Genomic DNA, 17,158 nt, shown 5'->3' with positions numbered 1-17,158 from the left:
GCTGCTGGGAAGTGGCAAGGGCATTGGAGATGCCAGCCAGATACCGGGTCTGGAAAGATTGTGAATTCCCCACAAGGGGAGGACGTTAGTGACCTGGCTGTAGTGCCAAGCCATGAAGAGATTGCAGATCTGAGAGTGAGCAGGACTGCAGAGTGAAACAGGGAGGAGAGGATACCACCAGAGGGAGTGCAAGCCTGGTGGAGCTAATTCCCAAGATGGCCAGCAGGAGGCGCTGCTAGCAATGAGTGTATCCCATGACAAATCCCTTAACCTTAAGGAAGTTAGTGCTTGGATCAAAAATCCAGATTGCCTGTTAGGTAACATGGTAGCAAAGAGCTATGAAGTGCAGTACAGCTTTGGGATTGCTAACCTAGCTTTCCCACCCCCCCCCAACCTGTGAGCTATATCAGTGGTTCTCAAAGCCAGTCCGCTGCTTGTTCAGGGAAAGCCCCTGGCCGACCGGACCGGTTTGTTTACCTGCTGCGTTCACAGGTTCAGCCGATCACGGCTCCCACTGGCCACAGTTTGCCGCTCCAGGCCAATGGGGGCTGCCGGAAGGGTGGCCAGCACGTCCCTTGGCCCACGCCGTTTCCCGCAGCCCCTATTGGCCTGGCGAACTGCGGCCAGTGGGAACCGTGATCGGCCGAACCTGTGGACGCGGCAGGTAAACAAACTGGTCCAGCCCGCCAGGGGCTACCCTGAACAAGCGGTGGACCGGCTTTGAGAACCACTGAGCTAGATGATTTTTAGATTAGATTCTGCTTCATTGATTAAAGACTTGTTGAGCTGATTGTCTAAAATCAGTCAAGTTCAGATAAATTGGGTGGAGCTGCTAAGTCTATATCCTCTCATCCTTGTGTCAAGATATGATCCCATGTGGCTTTTCTTAATTTGGTTCTAGTCACGCCATGTAGATTTATATGCTGTCCTTGGTCTTCAGTATAGAGGGGGCAAAACCAGATTACTCTGTGCACATATCACTACTCTAATTTTTTACCAGTCACTGACTCTCTCTGCTAACAAACTCCCTTCATATCCTACTCCTGCTCCTATCTTTGTGCCTTCTTCTTCACTTCTCCTACACCTAGAATTCCCTCCTTATTCCAATGTTCCAGATATATGCTTTGCTTTAAAATCCCCTTTGCTTTCAAAACTCAACTATGAAGCCAACAAATACTCACCCACATCAGCAAACGTGCTGTCATCCACCCATTATTAAAGGAGAGAGAGGGAAAAAAGATGCTCTTAGACAGAACCTCTGGGCCTCTCCCTATATTTTATGTAGCCCATCTATTTTGATAAGCTCTTCAGGGCAGGTATTGTGTTTTGTAGAGAGCAGAGCACTTAGCTCATAAAAATAATAAAAGCAGTGGACTCAAAGGCTGTGCAGAATCCAGCAGAAGTTCAGCCTGTGTTAGAGCCTCCAGGTTTGGTCCAGTCTCCCATAAAAGTTACAGATACTGCAAAAACCAAAAGTTGAACACCCTCAAGGAGGTGTCCTAGCATCTGCTATTTCCTGTTCTCCAGATGAGTGCCCGGGGGTCTGATGATCATACTGGGAATGAGAATCTACAGGCTTAGGACCTAGGTCTGCTGGCTCCATGGTGACTTTTGTATCCACGCTCCACCTGGTAAAGCACTAATTGATGGGGCTGCAGGCCCAAGAGCCACCGATGTGTTGGCCACAAATGGCCTGACTGGCAGTGCTCCTGGGGTCCCTGACTGGTCCAGGCACACTACTTAAGCCTGGAGGGAACACCAGGAATTGTCCATTGCAATTAGGTGGATCCTCAACAGGCTGCTGTGATGGACTCCGCTCCTTTGCCTTGCTGCTGGTTCCTGGCTTCTGACCCTCAGCTATGGTTCCTGAGCCTCTGGCTCTGACCCTTGGGTCTGGTCCTTGGCCCCTGACTCTGGTTCCACCCATTAGGCCTGTCTGCCCACACTCTAGCTGTGATACTGGGTCTCTTGAGCGATGGCATCACTGTGTTTCTACAATCCCAGTTTGTTTGGCATAATCAGGTTGTGATGTCAGGCTATATTTCCCAGTTTTTGATCCTGTGGCAGGCTGGTGACCGTCTCTCCCTGTCACGCATAGTATAGCTTGCTGAGGTATGTCTATGCTGCAGTGCACAGTGAGCCTCCCAGCCCAGGTAGACAAACTCAGGTTAGCTCAGATGGCACTAGCATGCTAAAACAAAGTAGGGTGACTGTTATGGCTCAGGCAGCAGCTTGGGCTCTGAAGCCCACCTGAGCCCCTGGGTCTGAGCTGAGGTGGCTAGCCTGAATCTCCACTGGAGCTGCAAAGTCCACACTGCTATTTTTAGCACACTAGCTCGAGCTGAGCTAGTGTGAGTCTGTCTGCCTGGGCTGGGAGGCTTGCTCCCGGCTGCAATGTAGACCATACCTTTGCGGTCTTTGTATTCTTGGCTCATGAATGACTGCCAGGATTGCTCTCCCTCCCTCTCTGACTTGGTCTCCTTCTCTGCATCTGGACTTTCTTTGGGAACGTTGGCTTGGCCTCCAATCACCTTCCTAAGCAGTTTGCAGAATCAACAACATTTTGGTTCTAAGGCTGTGAAAGGTGTTAGTGCACTGGTTCTCAACTGCAGGTCTGGGGCCCTCTGGCGGGCTGTGAGCAGATTTCAGGAGGTCTGCTAAGGGCCAGGCTTAAGCCCCAGGTGGCAGGGCTTGGGCTTCAGCCACCTCCACCCCCTGACTCACCTCAGGAGGCCACCCAGTCTGTCTGGGTTGGGGTCTAAGTTCCCTGTAAGCTGCACGGCCGTGCAGCAGCCTATTGAGTGCTGTGCAGGTGCTCAAGGTACCCACCCAGCCAGGACCTGCCAGGGCTGGAGGAGAGTCACCCTTCCACCAGCCCTAACCCAGCCCTAGACCTGCTGTGGCCGGGGGACAGGCACCCCTTCACGAGCCCAAACCCAGCCTCAGCCCAGACCTGCCGGGGCTGGAGGAGAGGCGCCCCTCCCCTGGCCTGAACCCAGCCCTGGACCAACCATGGCTGGGGTAGGGGCACCCCTCTCCCAGCCCCGGCCCAGACCTGCTGTGCCAGAGCCCCTCTCCCCCCCCAGCCCAGGTGCTGCTGCTGGGAGAGAGAGAGCTGGGGGGAGTCCTCTCTCCCCACCATAGCCCCAGGATAGCCTGAACCCCAAGCCCTTCATCCCCAGCCCCACAGCCTGCTCCCTCCAGATGAAGCCCTCACCCGCGCACCCCAACCCTCTGCCCCAGCCCTGAGCCCTTCGTTCCCGGCCCCACCCCAGAGCCCGAACCCCCAGCTAGAGCCCTCACACCCCTGCACCCCAACCCTCTGCCCCAACCCTGAGCCCCCTCCCACACTCTGAACCCCTCAACCCCACCCCCCCATTAATTTTGTTATGTGCACCAATATAAAAGTGACATGTCACACATCACCTCCATATTGGTGCACATAACAACATTCATTCTGCACACATGTGGGAAAAATTAGAGGGAACACTGGTTGGGGGGTGGGACACAACCAAAAATTGCAGCATCTCTGCAGAGGAGAGATCTCTCCCTCCCATCAGAAGGGGTTGCTTCACAGCCATTGACTCCATGAGCAGGCACAGCTAGCCAAGGAAACACACCATTGCTCTGCTCTGCTACATCATCACATCAGGTTGCAGAGCCAAATGGAAGGCAGAAATCTGGGTCGGGGGCATGTTGTTCCAGTGTGTCATCCCCCCCGCATCACTGCTGGTGGTTTAGGGGGTCTTGGGTAAAAAAAGGTTGTGTTAGTGGAAGCAATTCTCAACTGCAGCAGTTTCCTCTGGCTGCCTGTGTCCGTTCTTCTGTCCAAATCCCAGAGATGGTCAGAGTGGAACAGGCTTTTCCAAATGCCTTTATTTTCACATCAGCTACCATGGAACCAACAGCCCCCCTGCCTTTCAAAAGGAGACTCACTACTGAAGAGATTTCTTTTCATTTAAAAAGATTCTTGTTTTGTTTTATTGGCCAGTTTAGCTGCAGAAGGAGCTGCTGCAGTTACATGTCTGTTTTTCTGTCCTCACCCTCACTCACAGCATCTCCTTTCATAAGTTTCTCTGTCTCTCCTCATTGGTTTTCTTGTCTCTCTTCCTCCTGTTGTTTCTTTACCCTTGCTTTATACTCAGAATGGAAAGTAGTGAGGTTTGTACTAGGACTGTCTATTAATCGCAGTTAACTCACACGAAAAACTGAACAGTTAACGGAAAAAAATTAATAGCGATTAATCACAGTTTTAATCACACTGTTAAGCAATAGAATACCAAGTGAAATTTATTAAATATGTTTGGATGTTTTTCCACATTTTCAAATATATTGATTTAAATCACAATACAGAATACAAAGTGCACAGTGCTCACTTTATACTGTTATTTTTGATTACTAATATTTGCACTCTAAAAATGATAAACAAAAGAAATAGTATTTTTCAATGCATTTCATACAAGTACTGTAGTGAAATCTCTTTATCGTGAAAGTGCAACTTACAAATGTAGAATCTTTTTGTTACATAACTGCACTCAAAACAATGTAAAACTTTAGAGCCTACAAGTCCACTCAGTCCTACTTCTTGTTCAGCCAATCGGGAAGACAAACAAGTTTGTTTACATTTACAGGACATAATGCTGCCTGCTTATTATATACAATGTTACCTGTAAGTGAGAACAGGCGTTTGCGCTTTTGTAGCTGGCTTTGCAAGGTATTTATGTGCCAGATATACTAAACATCTGTATGCCCCTTCATGCTTCAGCAACCATTCCAGAGGACATGCTTCCATGCTGATAATGCTTGTTAAAAAAAATGCATTAATTAAATTTATGACTGAACTCTTTGAGGGAGAATTGAATGTATCCTGTCCTGTTTTACCTGCATCCTGCCATATATTTCATGTTAAAGCAATTTCAGATGATGACCCAGCACATGTTGTTTGTTTTAAGAACACTTTCACTGCAGATTTGACAAAATGCAAAGAAGGTACCAATATGAGATTTCTAAAGATAGCTACGGCACTTGACCCGAGGTTTAAGAATCTGAAGTGCCTTCTAAAATCTGAGCAGGACAAGGTGTGGAGCATGCTTTCAGCAGTCTTAAAAGAGCAACATTCGAAAGCAGAAACTACAGAACCCGAACCACCAAAAAAGAAAATCAGCCTTCTGCTCGTGGCATCTGAACTCAGATGATTAAAATGAACATGCGTTGGCCTGTACTGCTTTGTACTGTCATCAGCATGGACACATGTCCTCTGGAATGGTGGTTGAAGCATGAAGGGACATAAAATCTTTAGGGCATTTGGCACATAAATATCTTGTGACGCTGGCTACAACAGGGCCATGTGAATGCCTGTTCTCACTTTCAGGTGACGTATATAATAAGCAGGCAGCATGATGTCCCATAAATGTAAACAAACTTGTTTGTTTTCCCAATTGGCTGAACAAGAAGTAGGACTGAGTGGACTTTTAGGCTCTAAAGTTTTACATTATTTTATTTTTGAATGCAGGATTTTTAAAACATAATTCTATATTTGTAAATTCAGCTTTCATGATAAAGCGATTGCACTACAGCACTTGCAAGGGGGGAATTGAAAAATATTATTTCTTTTGTTTTTTACAGTGCAAATATTTGTAATAAAAATAAATATAAACTGAGCACTGTACACTTTGTATTCTGTGTTGTAATTGAAATCAATACATTTGAAAACGTAGAAAACATCCAAAAATATTTAAATAAATGGTATTCTATTATTGTGTAACAGTGCAATTAATTGCATGATTAATTGTGATTGCTTTTTTTAATCACGCAATTAAACATTATTAATTTTTTTTACTCACTTGACAGCCCTAGTTTGTACTCGTTCTTTGATCCTGCAGGAGTTCATTACATAGCCTTGGACTGGCCCCAAAGAAAGCTCTATCTCCTGCTAAAATTAACTTTATCCTTACAGTAGATATCCCATTGCTCCACAGAAGTAGAATTATCATCAATGGTCCTTGTACCAGACCATTATGTGATTTTTCTTTTTTTAGATATTCCAGGATCAGACCATTGGGCGCCTTACAGATGAGGACTGAAACCTTGAATTTGACACACTATTCTGTGGAAAGTGTAGAGAGTTTTGAGAAGGTAGGTCAGTTTGGATGTGCTCATGGTAGCCCATGTCACTGAGGAGGTGAGTTGCTGCATTCTGTACTAGTTTAATTTCCTGAGCGCTTACAGTTTCACACCCAGGTGGATTCCATTGCTGTAGTCGAGTGAGGAGGTAACAAAGGCATGTATGGCTGAGGCCTGGTCATCATCCACCATGAGGAAGTGCAGTCACTTAGCCAGGCACAGACGCTATAAAGTGCTACTTGGGATGCTGCTATGTGAATCTGGCATCACTGAGGAATCCAGGAGCAATCCTAAGCTGCTGGCCGACTTGTCCAGTCATAGGTGTGCATCTTTGTTCACAGCTGACTGTTTTGTGGTGGCAAACTCCTCCAAGTGTTTGCTTCAACTATCCAGCATACCATGTCTTGCTCAGGTTTGAACTTCAGGTAGCTGTTCCTCACCCATGAGCTCATATTGGCCAAGCACTGGGTTAGTTTTGTGACAGTGGTGTTATCAGATGTAGAGTAGGTCAACATTTTTTTGAAAGAATAGTTTTTCCTATTGAAAAATAACCTTGTTTTCAAAAACAAACTTTGTTGTCTAAATTTTTCATTATTTTTTAAAATAAATTTTTAATCACAAATCATTATCAAAAACATTATTCAAACCAGGTTTTCAGCAAGGAAAGTCAATTGATAATCATGTGGATGATCTTTTTTAACAACTTGGGGAAAAAATTGGGGAAAAATCAAAAATTAGTGCATTTTGAGCACTTTAAAATGAAAACAACTTTGAATTTTCAGATGTTTCACAAACATATGCTCATTTTTTGGATCTTGTCAAGTCCTATGTTGTGGATAACGTACCTTTTTGTTATGACCCCTACATTCTTGACATTTTACTTCACTGTAAGAGCAGCATTACCCCAATTAAAGAACTTCACCACCTGTAACACTGCTTTAATGGGGAAGTGGACTGTCAATCAAAATGTATCTTACCCTGCAGAAGCTTTGTATTATCCCACACACTGCTGAGTAAGAAGAAATCAGGTGTCCTTTGATTTGCCAGAAACCTGAGGATATCAGCCACATAAACTTTTCTGAGTAACATTGGGGAACTATGCAAAAATGAGGTGGTTAGTTAAACAGAAATTAAAAGGTACAGTGACTAGAGTGAAATCCATGCAAGCTGCATGGACACTTTTCCAAGACACTCAACTTAAATGAGCCAAGAGGCTCAACTTAAATGTATACCCCAAATTAAAAAACACAGTAAAAGAATTAAAAAAGAGCCACTATGGCTTAACAACCAAGTAAAAGAAGCAATGAGAGATAAAAAGGCATCTTTTAAAAAGTGGAAGTCAAATCCTAGTGAGGTAAATAGAAAGGAGCATAAACACTGCCAAATTAAATGTAAAAATGTAATAAGAAAAGACAAAAACGAGTTTGAAGAACAGCTAGCCAAAAACTCAAAAGGTAATAACAAAATGTTTTTTAAGTACATCAGAAGCAGGAAGCCTGCTAAACAACCAGTGGGGCCCGTGGACGATTGAGATACAAAAAAAACACTTAAAGATGATAAAGTCATTGCGGAGAAACTACATGAATTCTTTGCTTCAGTCTTCATGGCTGAGGATGTTAGGGAGATTTCCAAACCTGAGCTGTCCTTTGTAGGTGACAAATCTGAGGAATTGTCACAGATTGAAGTGTCACTAGAGGACGTTTTGGAATTAATTGAGAAACTTATCAGTAACAAGTTAATGGGACCAGATGGCTTTCACCAAGAGTTGTGAAAGAACTCAAACGTGAAATTGCGGAACTATTAACTATGGTTTGTAACCTGTCCTTTAAATCAGCTACTGTACCCAATAACTGGAAGGTAGCTAATATAACGCCAATATTTAAGAAGGGCTCTAGAGGTGATCCTGGCAATTACAGACCGGTAAGTCTAACGTCAGTACTGGACAAATTAGTTGAAACAATAGTAAAGAATAAAATAGTCAACAACATAGAAAACCATAAATTGTTGCGCAAAAGTCAGCATGGTTTCTGTAAAGGGAGATCATGTCTTACTAATCTATTAGGGTATGTCTACACTACGAAATTAGGTCGAATTTATAGAAGTCGGTTTTTTTGAAATCGGTTTTATATATTCGAGTGTGTGTGTCCCCACAGAAAATGCTCTAAGTGCATTAAGTGCATTAACTCGGCGGAGCGCTTCCATAGTACCGAGGCAAGCGTCGACTTCTGGAGCGTTGCACTGTGGGTAGCTATCCCACAGTTCCCGCAGTCTCCGCTGCCCATTGGAATTCTGGGTTGATATCCCAATGCCTGATGGGGCTAAAACATTGTCGCGGGTGGTTCTGGGTACATATCGTCAGGACCCCGTTCCCACCCTCCCTCCCCCCGTGAAAGCAAGGGCAGACAATCATTTCGTGCCTTTTTTGTCTGCTGCCAGCCAAAGATGTAAAGGATCGATGGAGTGGGTCAGAACAAGAAATAGACCAGATTTGTTTTGGACTCATTTTCCTCCTCCCCTGTCTAGATCACACTGCAGTCAGTCACAGAGAAGGCGCAGCGAGGTTAATCTAGCCATGTATCAATCAGAGGCCAGGCTAACCTCCTTGTTCCAATAACAACGATAACTTTGGTGCACCATTTCTTATTGGAACCCTCCGTGCAGTCCTGCCTGAAATACTCCTTGATGTACAGGCACACCCTTTGTTGATTTTAGCTCCCTGAAGCCAACCCTGTAAGCTGTGTCGTCAGTCACCCCTCCCTCCGTCAGAGCAACGGCAGACAATCGTTCCGCGCCTTCTTTCTGTGCGGACGCCATACCAAGGCAAGCATGGAGGCCGCTGAGCTCATTTTGGCAATTAGGAGCACATCAACCACCACACACATTATCCAGCAGTATATGCAGCACCAGAACATGGCAACGCGATACCGGGCGAGGAGGCGACGTCAGCGCGGTCCCGTGAGTGATCAGGACATGGACACAGATTTCTCTGAAAGCATGGGCCCTGCCAATGCATGCATCATGGTGCTAATGGGGCAGGTTCATGCTGTGGAACGCCGATTCTGGGCTCGGGAAACAAGCACAGACTGGTGGGACCGCATAGTGTTGCAGGTCTGGGACGATTCCCAGTGGCTGCGAAACTTTCGCATGCGTAAGGGCACTTTCATGGAACTTTGTGACTTGCTTTCCCCTGCCCTGAAGCGCATGAATACCAGGATGAGAGCAGCCCTCACAGTTGAGAAGCGAGTGGCGATAGCCCTGTGGAAGCTTGCAACGCCAGACAGCTACCGGTCAGTTGGGAATCAATTTGGAGTGGGCAAATCTACTGTGGGGGCTGCTGTGATGCAAGTAGCTCACGCAATCAAAGATCTGCTGATATCAAGGGTAGTGACCCTGGGAAATGTGCAGGTCATAGTGGATGGCTTTGCTGCAATGGGATTCCCTAACTGTGGTGGGGCTATAGACGGAACCCATATCCCTATCTTGGCACCAGAGCACCAAGCCGCTGAGTACATAAACCGCAAGGGGTACTTTTCGATAGTGCTGCAAGCTCTGGTGGATCACAAGGGACGTTTCACCAACATCAACGTGGGATGGCTGGGAAAGGTGCATGACGCTCGCATCTTCAGGAACTCTGGTCTGTTTCAAAAGCTGCAGGAAGGGACTTTATTCCCAGACCAGAAAATAACTGTTGGGGATGTTGAAATGCCTATATGTATCCTTGGGGACCCAGCCTACCCCTTAATGCCATGGCTCATGAAGCCGTACACAGGCAGCCTGGACAGTAGTCAGGAGCTGTTCAACTACAGGCTGAGCAAGTGCAGAATGGTGGTAGAATGTGCATTTGGACGTTTAAAGGCGCGCTGGCGCAGTTTACTGACTCGCTTAGACCTCAGCGAAACCAATATTCCCACTGTTATTACTGCTTGCTGTGTGCTCCACAATATCTGTGAGAGTAAGGGGGAGACGTTTATGGCGGGGTGGGAGATTGAGGCAAATCGCCTGGCTGCTGGTTACGCGCAGCCAGACACCAGGGCGGTTAGAAGAGCTCAGGAGGGCGCGGTACGCATCAGAGAAGCTTTGAAAACCAGTTTCATGACTGGCCAGGCTACAGTGTGAAAGTTCTGTTTGTTTCTCCTTGATGAAACCCCCCGCCCCTTGGTTCACTCTACTTCCCTGTAAGCTAACCACCGTCCCCTCCTCCCTTTAATCACCGCTTGCAGAGGCAATAAAGTCATTGCTGCTTCACAGTCATGCATTCGTTATTCATTCATCACACAAATAGGGGGATGACTACCAAGGTATCCCAGGAGGGGTGGTGGAGGAGGGAAGGAAAATGCCACACAGCACTTTAAGCACAGCACTTTAAAAGTTTACAACTTTAAAATTTATTGAATGACAGCCTTCTTTTTTTTGGGCAATCCTCTGTTGTGGAGTGGCTGGTTGGCCGGAGGCCCCCCCACCGCGTTCTTGGGCGTCTGGGTGTGGAGGCTATGGAACTTGGGGAGGAGGGCGGTTGGTTACAGAGGGGCAGCAGTGGCAGTCTGTGCTCCAGCTGCCTTTGCTGCAGCTCAACCATACACTGGAGCATTCTGGTTTGGTCCTGCAGCAGCCTCAGCATTGAATCCTGCCTCCTCTCATCACGCTGCCGCCACATTTGAGCTTCAGCCCTGTCTTCAGCCCGCCACTTACTCTCTTCAGCCCGCCACTTACTCTCTTCAGCCCTCCACCTCTCCTCCCGGTCATTTTGTGCTTTCCTGCACTCTGACATTATTTGCCTCCACGCATTCGTCTGTGCTCTGTCAGTGTGGGAGGACAGCATTAGCTCGGAGAACATTTCATCTCGAGTGTGTTTTTTTTTCTTTCTAAGCTTCACTAGCCTCTGGGAAGGAGAAGATCCTGTGATCATTGAAACACATCCAGCTGGTGGAGAAAAAAAAAGGGACAGCTGTATTTAAAAAGACACATTTTATAAAACAGTGGCTACACTCTTTCAGGGTAAACCTTGCTGTTAACATTACATACATAGCACATGTGCTTTCGTTACAAGGTCGCATTTTGCCTCCTCCCACCACGTGACTACCCCCTCAACCCTCCCCCCTCCCCGTGGCTAACAGCGGGGAACATTTCTGTTCAGCCACAGGCAAACAGCCCAGCAGGAATGTGTCCCTGAAGAAAAGCACCCTATTTCAACCAGGTGACCATGAATTATATCTCACTCTCCTGAGGATAACACAGAGAGAGAAAGAACGGATTTTGGTTGAATGCCAGCAAACATACACTGCAATGCTTTGTTCTACAGTGATTCCCGAGTATGTGTTACTGGCCTGGAGTGATAAAAGTGTCCTACCATGAAGGACGAAATAAGGCTGCCCTCCCCAGAAACCTTTTGCAAAGGCTTTAGGACTACATCTAGGAGAACCGCAAATGCCAGGGCAAAGTAATCCTTTCACATGCTTGCTTTTAAACCATGTATAGCATTTTAAAAGGTACACTCACCAGAGGTCCCTTCTCCGCCTGCTGGGTCCAGGAGGCAGCCTTGGGTGGGTTCGGGGGGTACTGGCTCCAGGTCTAGGGTGAGAAACAGTTCCTGGCTGTCGGGAAAACCGGTTTCTCCGCTTGCTTGCTGTGAGCTATCTACAACCTCCTCCTCCTCCTCATCTTCTTCGTCCCCAAAACCTGCTTCCGTATTGCCTCCATCTCCATTGAAGGAGTCAAACAACACAGCTGGGGTAGTGGTGGCTGAACCCCATAAAATGGCATGCAGCTCATCATAGAAGCGGCATGTTTGGGGCTCTGACCCAGAGCGGCTGTTCGCCTCTCTGGTTTTCTGGTAGGCTTGCCTCAGCTCCTTCAGTTTCACGCGGCACTGCTTCGGGTCCCTGTTATGGCCTCTGTCCTTCATGCCCTGGGAGATTTTCACAAAGGTTTTGGCATTTCGAAAACTGGAACGGAGTTCTGATAGCACGGATTCCTCTCCCCAAACAGCGATCAGATCCCGTACCTCCCGTTCGGTCCATGCTGGAGCTCTTTTGCGATTCTGGGACTCCATCATGGTCACCTGTGCTGATGAGCTCTGCATGGTCACCTGCAGCTTGCCACGCTGGCCAAACAGGAAATGAGATTCAAAAGTTCGCGGTTCTTTTCCTGTCTACCTGGCCAGTGCATCTGAGTTGAGAGTGCTGTCCAGAGCGGTCAGAATGGAGCACTCTGGGATAGCTCCCGGAGGCCAATACCATCGAATTGTGTCCACAGTACCCCAAATTCGAGCTGGGAACGTCGATTTAAGCGCTAATCCACTTGTCAGGGGTGGAGTAAGGAAATCGATTTAAAGAGCCCTTTAAGTCGAAATAAAGGGCTTCACTGTGTGGACGGGTGCAGGTTTAAATCGATTTAACGCTGCTAAATTCGACCTAAAGTCCTAGTGTAGACCAGGGCTTAGAGTTCTTTGAGGGGGCCAACAAACATGTGGACAAGGGGGATCCAGTGGACATAGTGTACTTAGATTTCCAGAAAGCCTTTGACAAGGTTCCTCACCAAAGGTTCTTACGTAAATTAAGTTATCATGGGATAAGAGGGAAGAGCCTTTCATGGATTGAGAACTGGTTAAAAGACAGGGAACAAAGGAAAGGAATAAAAGGTAAATTTTCAGAATGCAGAGGGGTAACTAGTGGTGTTCCCCAAGGGTCAGTCCTAGGACCAATCCTATTCAATTTATTCATAAATGATCTGCAGAAAGGGTGGCACAGTGAGGTGGCAAAGTTTGCAGACAATACTAAACTGCTCAAGATAGTAAAGACCAAAGCAGACTGTGAAGAATTTCAAAAAGATCTCCCAAAACTAAGTGATTTGGCAACAAAATGGCAAATTAAATTTAATGTGGATAAATGGAAAGTAATGCACAATGGAAAAAATAACCCTAACTATGCATACAATATGATGGGGGCTAATTTATTACAACTAATCAGGAGAAAGATCCTGGAGTCATCGTGGATAGTTCTCTGAAGATGTCCATGCAGTGTGCAGCGGCAGTCAAAAAAGCAAACGGGATGTTCGGAATCTTTCAAGGAGATACTCTGCAATCCACTACCCCTACCACTGCACCCCAGGGAACATTAAAGACAATCACAATAGCACATACACTGACCTGTGAAACACATGGTTGGTGTATGTATATCTGAAATGGAAATGACAATTCTTTCCCCGTTGTAAGTTCTGTTCCCTTAATTTATTAAGTTTTATTATGTTATACATTTCTTTTATTGCATTGTTACAGAATCAAATTCTATTTTTTGAAACAGAAGTCATCTTTATTAGTTCACAACATATGCTGGCTGGTGCTGAGCATGTCTGACATCCACCAATGTCCTGTTACTTCATTTTGTCTCAGAACCCATAACATCCTTCTCAAACAATATTAATAGGTGCCTTGGCTATGTTTATATTCTTAAACACACAGCTTTCACTATAAGATTCATACCATGCTGCAAACACCTAGAAGATAATAAGGTGATAAGTAACAGTCAGCATGGATTCATCAAGAACAAATCATGTCAAACCAACCTGATAGCTTTCTTTGACAGGGTAACAATGTTATACCAATAAAATAAAAACCAGCAGGATCTTATTAAAGAGGAAAAGGCAAAATACCACATTTATTGTGAATACAGAAAGAATCATAGTAAGCAGTTAGTTATAGCTATAACATTCCATTCAATCTCATATTTATTCACACATTCATTCCTACAAACACACACACAGGTTCTGCAAGGTTGTTATCATAGTTACCAGCCTTAGAGTTGCTCATGCCAAGCCACTGGCCAGGTGGCCTGGACATGAGGAGGGAGCAGGGCCTTGTCAGATGCTCATCTGATGCTCCTGGAAGTTGGTTTGCAGAATCAGACCCCAAAGTTCTCACTTTCTAGAGTCCATTTTTATGGGAATTTCTTCCTATGCCAGTCTATGGGAATTGCTTCATCATGCTGTTGCTGAATCAATCAGCAGATAGCAAGTTCCTGACGGCTCCGTGCTGCTAGATGTTATCTTGTTCTTTGGTTCTCCCATTCTTGAGGCTGTTGGGTGGATTCCAGTCTGCCCTCCGGGGGTCCTCTGGTTATTTCCACTTGATGCCTTCTTCAGCCGATGGACACTGGATTCTTAGGCTGGCACCTCCCTGATCATTCAGTCATTATCCACACCAAGCATCCATCCACAAACATCCTCTATCTCTATTTTAATCACAATTGTTAATACAACAAAAGGGCGGGGAGTCTCTGGGTGCTGTTTCTGTTGTTACAGAGTATTGCTTTGAGTCTCTCTCTGTGCGAATTGCTTTGAGAACAGACTCTGTCTTAGAATGTACTAACACAATTAGCAGCTTGCAAGTTTCACACATAGAGGGAGAGAAACAGTACCAAAAACCAAGAGACCTCTTAATTAGTAATACCCTGGAATTTAAACTATGGGGAATCAAACTCATTTGTGATTTTAATACAGAACTTCTTTAATATGAACCAACAACAAGCCTTGTGGATGGGAGGAAGCGGTAGACGTTGTATATCTTGACTTTAGTAAGGCTTTTCATACTGTCTCACATGACCTTCTCAAACTAGGGAAATGCAACCTAGATGGAGCTACTACAAGGTGAGTGCATAACTGGTTGGAAAATCATTCCCAGGGAATAGTTATCAGTGGTTCACAGTCATGCTGGAAGGGCATAATGTGTAGGGTCCCACAGGGATCTGTTCTGGGTCTGGTTCTGTTCAATATCTGTTCAATTGCCAGTCAGCCTCACATCAGTCCCTGAAAAAATCATGGAGCAGGTCCTCAAGGAATCAATTTTGAAGCACTTGGAGGAGAGGAAAGTGATCAGGAACAGTCAGCATGGATTCATCAAGGGCAAGTCGTGCCTGACTAACCTAATTGACTTCTATGATGAGATAACTGGCTCTGTGGATGAGGGGAAAGCAGTGGACGTTTTATTCCTCGACTTTAGCAAAGCTTTTGATACAATCTCTCACAGTATTCTTGCCAGCAAGTTAAAGAAGTATGGGCTGGATGAATGGATTATAAGGTGGATAGATATCTGTCTAGATCATTGGGCTCAACGGGTAGTGATCAATAGCTCCATGTCTAGTTGGCAGCCAGTATCAAGCGGAGTGCCCCAAGGGTCGGTCCTGGGGCTGGTTTTGTTCAATATCTTCATTAATGATCTGGAGGATGGCATGGATTGCACCCTCATCAAGTTTGCAGATGACACTAAACTGGGAGGAGTGGTAGATATGCTGGAGGGTAGGGATAGGATACAGAGGGACCTGTATTGGGCCCCACACTACAAGAAGGATGTGGAAAAATTGGAAAGAGTCCAGCGGAGGGCAACAAAAATGATTAGAGGGCTGGAAAACATGACTTATGAGGAGAGGCTGAGGGAACGGGGATTATTTAGTCTGCAGAAGAGAAGAATGAGGGAGGATTTGATAGCTGCTTTAAACTACCTGAAAGACAGTTCCAAAGAGGATGGATCTAGACGGTTCTCAGTGGTAGCAGATGACAGAACAAGGAGTAATGATCTCAAGTTGCAGTGAGGGAGGTTTAGGTTGGATATTAGGAAAAACTTTTTCACTAGGAGGGTGGTGAAGCACTGAAATGGGTTACCTAGGGAGGTGGTGGAATCTCCTTCCTTAGAAGTTTTCAAGGTCAGGCTTGACAAAGCCCTGGCTGGGATGATTTAGTTGGAGTTGGTCCAGCTTTGAGCAGGGGGTTGGACTAGATGACCTCCTGAGGTCCCTTCCAACCATGATATTCTATGATTCTGTGATTCTCAACTGTCAGTGTGGATCTCATTTTTTTATTGCTGCACTTGAACGCTGGGGGTGAGCTCTGCACACAGGTCCAGGAATGTGGCCTTGAACATCCAAAAGTTCTGCCGCCACTACTAGTCATCCCAAATCTGCATGACAATGTGATCCCACCAGTCCGTGCTTGTTTCTTGGGTCCAGAAACAGCACTTCAGTGTTTGCATAAGAACATAAGAATGGCCATACTGGGTCAGACCAAAGGTCCATCCAGCCCAGTATCCTGTCTTCCAACAGTGGCCATTGCCAGGTGCCCCAGAGGGAGTGAACCTAACAGGTAATGATCTAATGATCTCTCTCCTGCCATCCATCTCCACCCTCTGACAAACAGAGGCTAGGGACACCATTCCTTACCCATCCTGGCTAATAGCCATTAATCGACTTAACCTCCATGAATTTATCCAGTTCTCTTTTAAATCCTGTTATAGTCCTAGCCTTCTGTAGCTGGTCCATGGATGCCAACAACAACTTTGAATCACAGGCGCTAACTTTCAGCTTTCCCTGAGGGTGTGTCACCCCCACTTGGCTCTGCCCCAGTCCGCCCCTTCCCAGAAGGCCTCACCCTTGCTCCACCTCTTCCCGACCCTCCTCCGCCCTCCCTGAGGCTCCACCCCAGCCCCGCCTCTTTTTGCCCCCACTCTTCCTCCTCCCCTGAGCATGCCCCACCCTTGATCTGCCTCTTCCCACCCCCCGCTCTTTCCTCTCCCCGCAGCACCTCCCACCCGCCGCCGAACAGCTGATCGGCAGCGGGTGGGGGGAAGAGCTGATTGGCAGGTGGTTGGTGAGTACTGAGCACCCACTATTTTTTTCTGTGGGTGCTCCAGCCCCAGAACATCCACAGAGTTGGTGCTTATGCTTTGAATTGTTTCTTTCTATGTCCCACAGCAAGCTAGCCTCCAAGGACTCATGTTTCCCGTGGCTCCTCTTGTGGCTCTGCAAATACTGGAGGATCAGGTGCCCCATGCTCACAACGCTCATAACAATAGTGCAGAGATGCGCAGGATCCATGTCACAGATGGCGGACAGCAAGGAGGGACATGCAGGTTTGCATGGGTGATTTTGGAAAGAAGTGCAAATTATTATGGGATGCAGATGAAATTATGGGATGCAGAACACTGCATTATGGGATGTTGAACCCATGCTCCAAATCGCCCCTGAGCAACTAACTCTTTTTAGCCCCTGGA

At 46.3% G+C, this 17,158-nt stretch overlaps 1 protein-coding gene across 1 annotated transcript in view; it reads right to left on the bottom strand.

The window, feature by feature from the left end:
* LOC144930624 (uncharacterized) overlaps positions 1-12,490 on the bottom strand; it is a 459,911-nt gene extending 447,421 nt beyond the window's left edge. The window contains exon 1 of the mRNA XM_078853083.1: positions 11,620-12,490. Coding sequence (XP_078709209.1) covers positions 11,620-12,202 — 583 coding nt within the window. The 5' untranslated portion in view covers positions 12,203-12,490. The remainder of the gene's footprint in view (positions 1-11,619) is intronic.
* Positions 12,491-17,158: the final 4,668 nt, after the last annotated feature.

Source organism: Lepidochelys kempii, chromosome 1, assembly GCF_965140285.1.
Source record: "Lepidochelys kempii isolate rLepKem1 chromosome 1, rLepKem1.hap1, whole genome shotgun sequence".
Lineage (NCBI taxonomy): Eukaryota > Metazoa > Chordata > Testudines > Cheloniidae > Lepidochelys > Lepidochelys kempii.
Note: the sequence above shows the minus strand (reverse complement) of the source record. Positions and strands in the feature narration are given on the sequence as shown.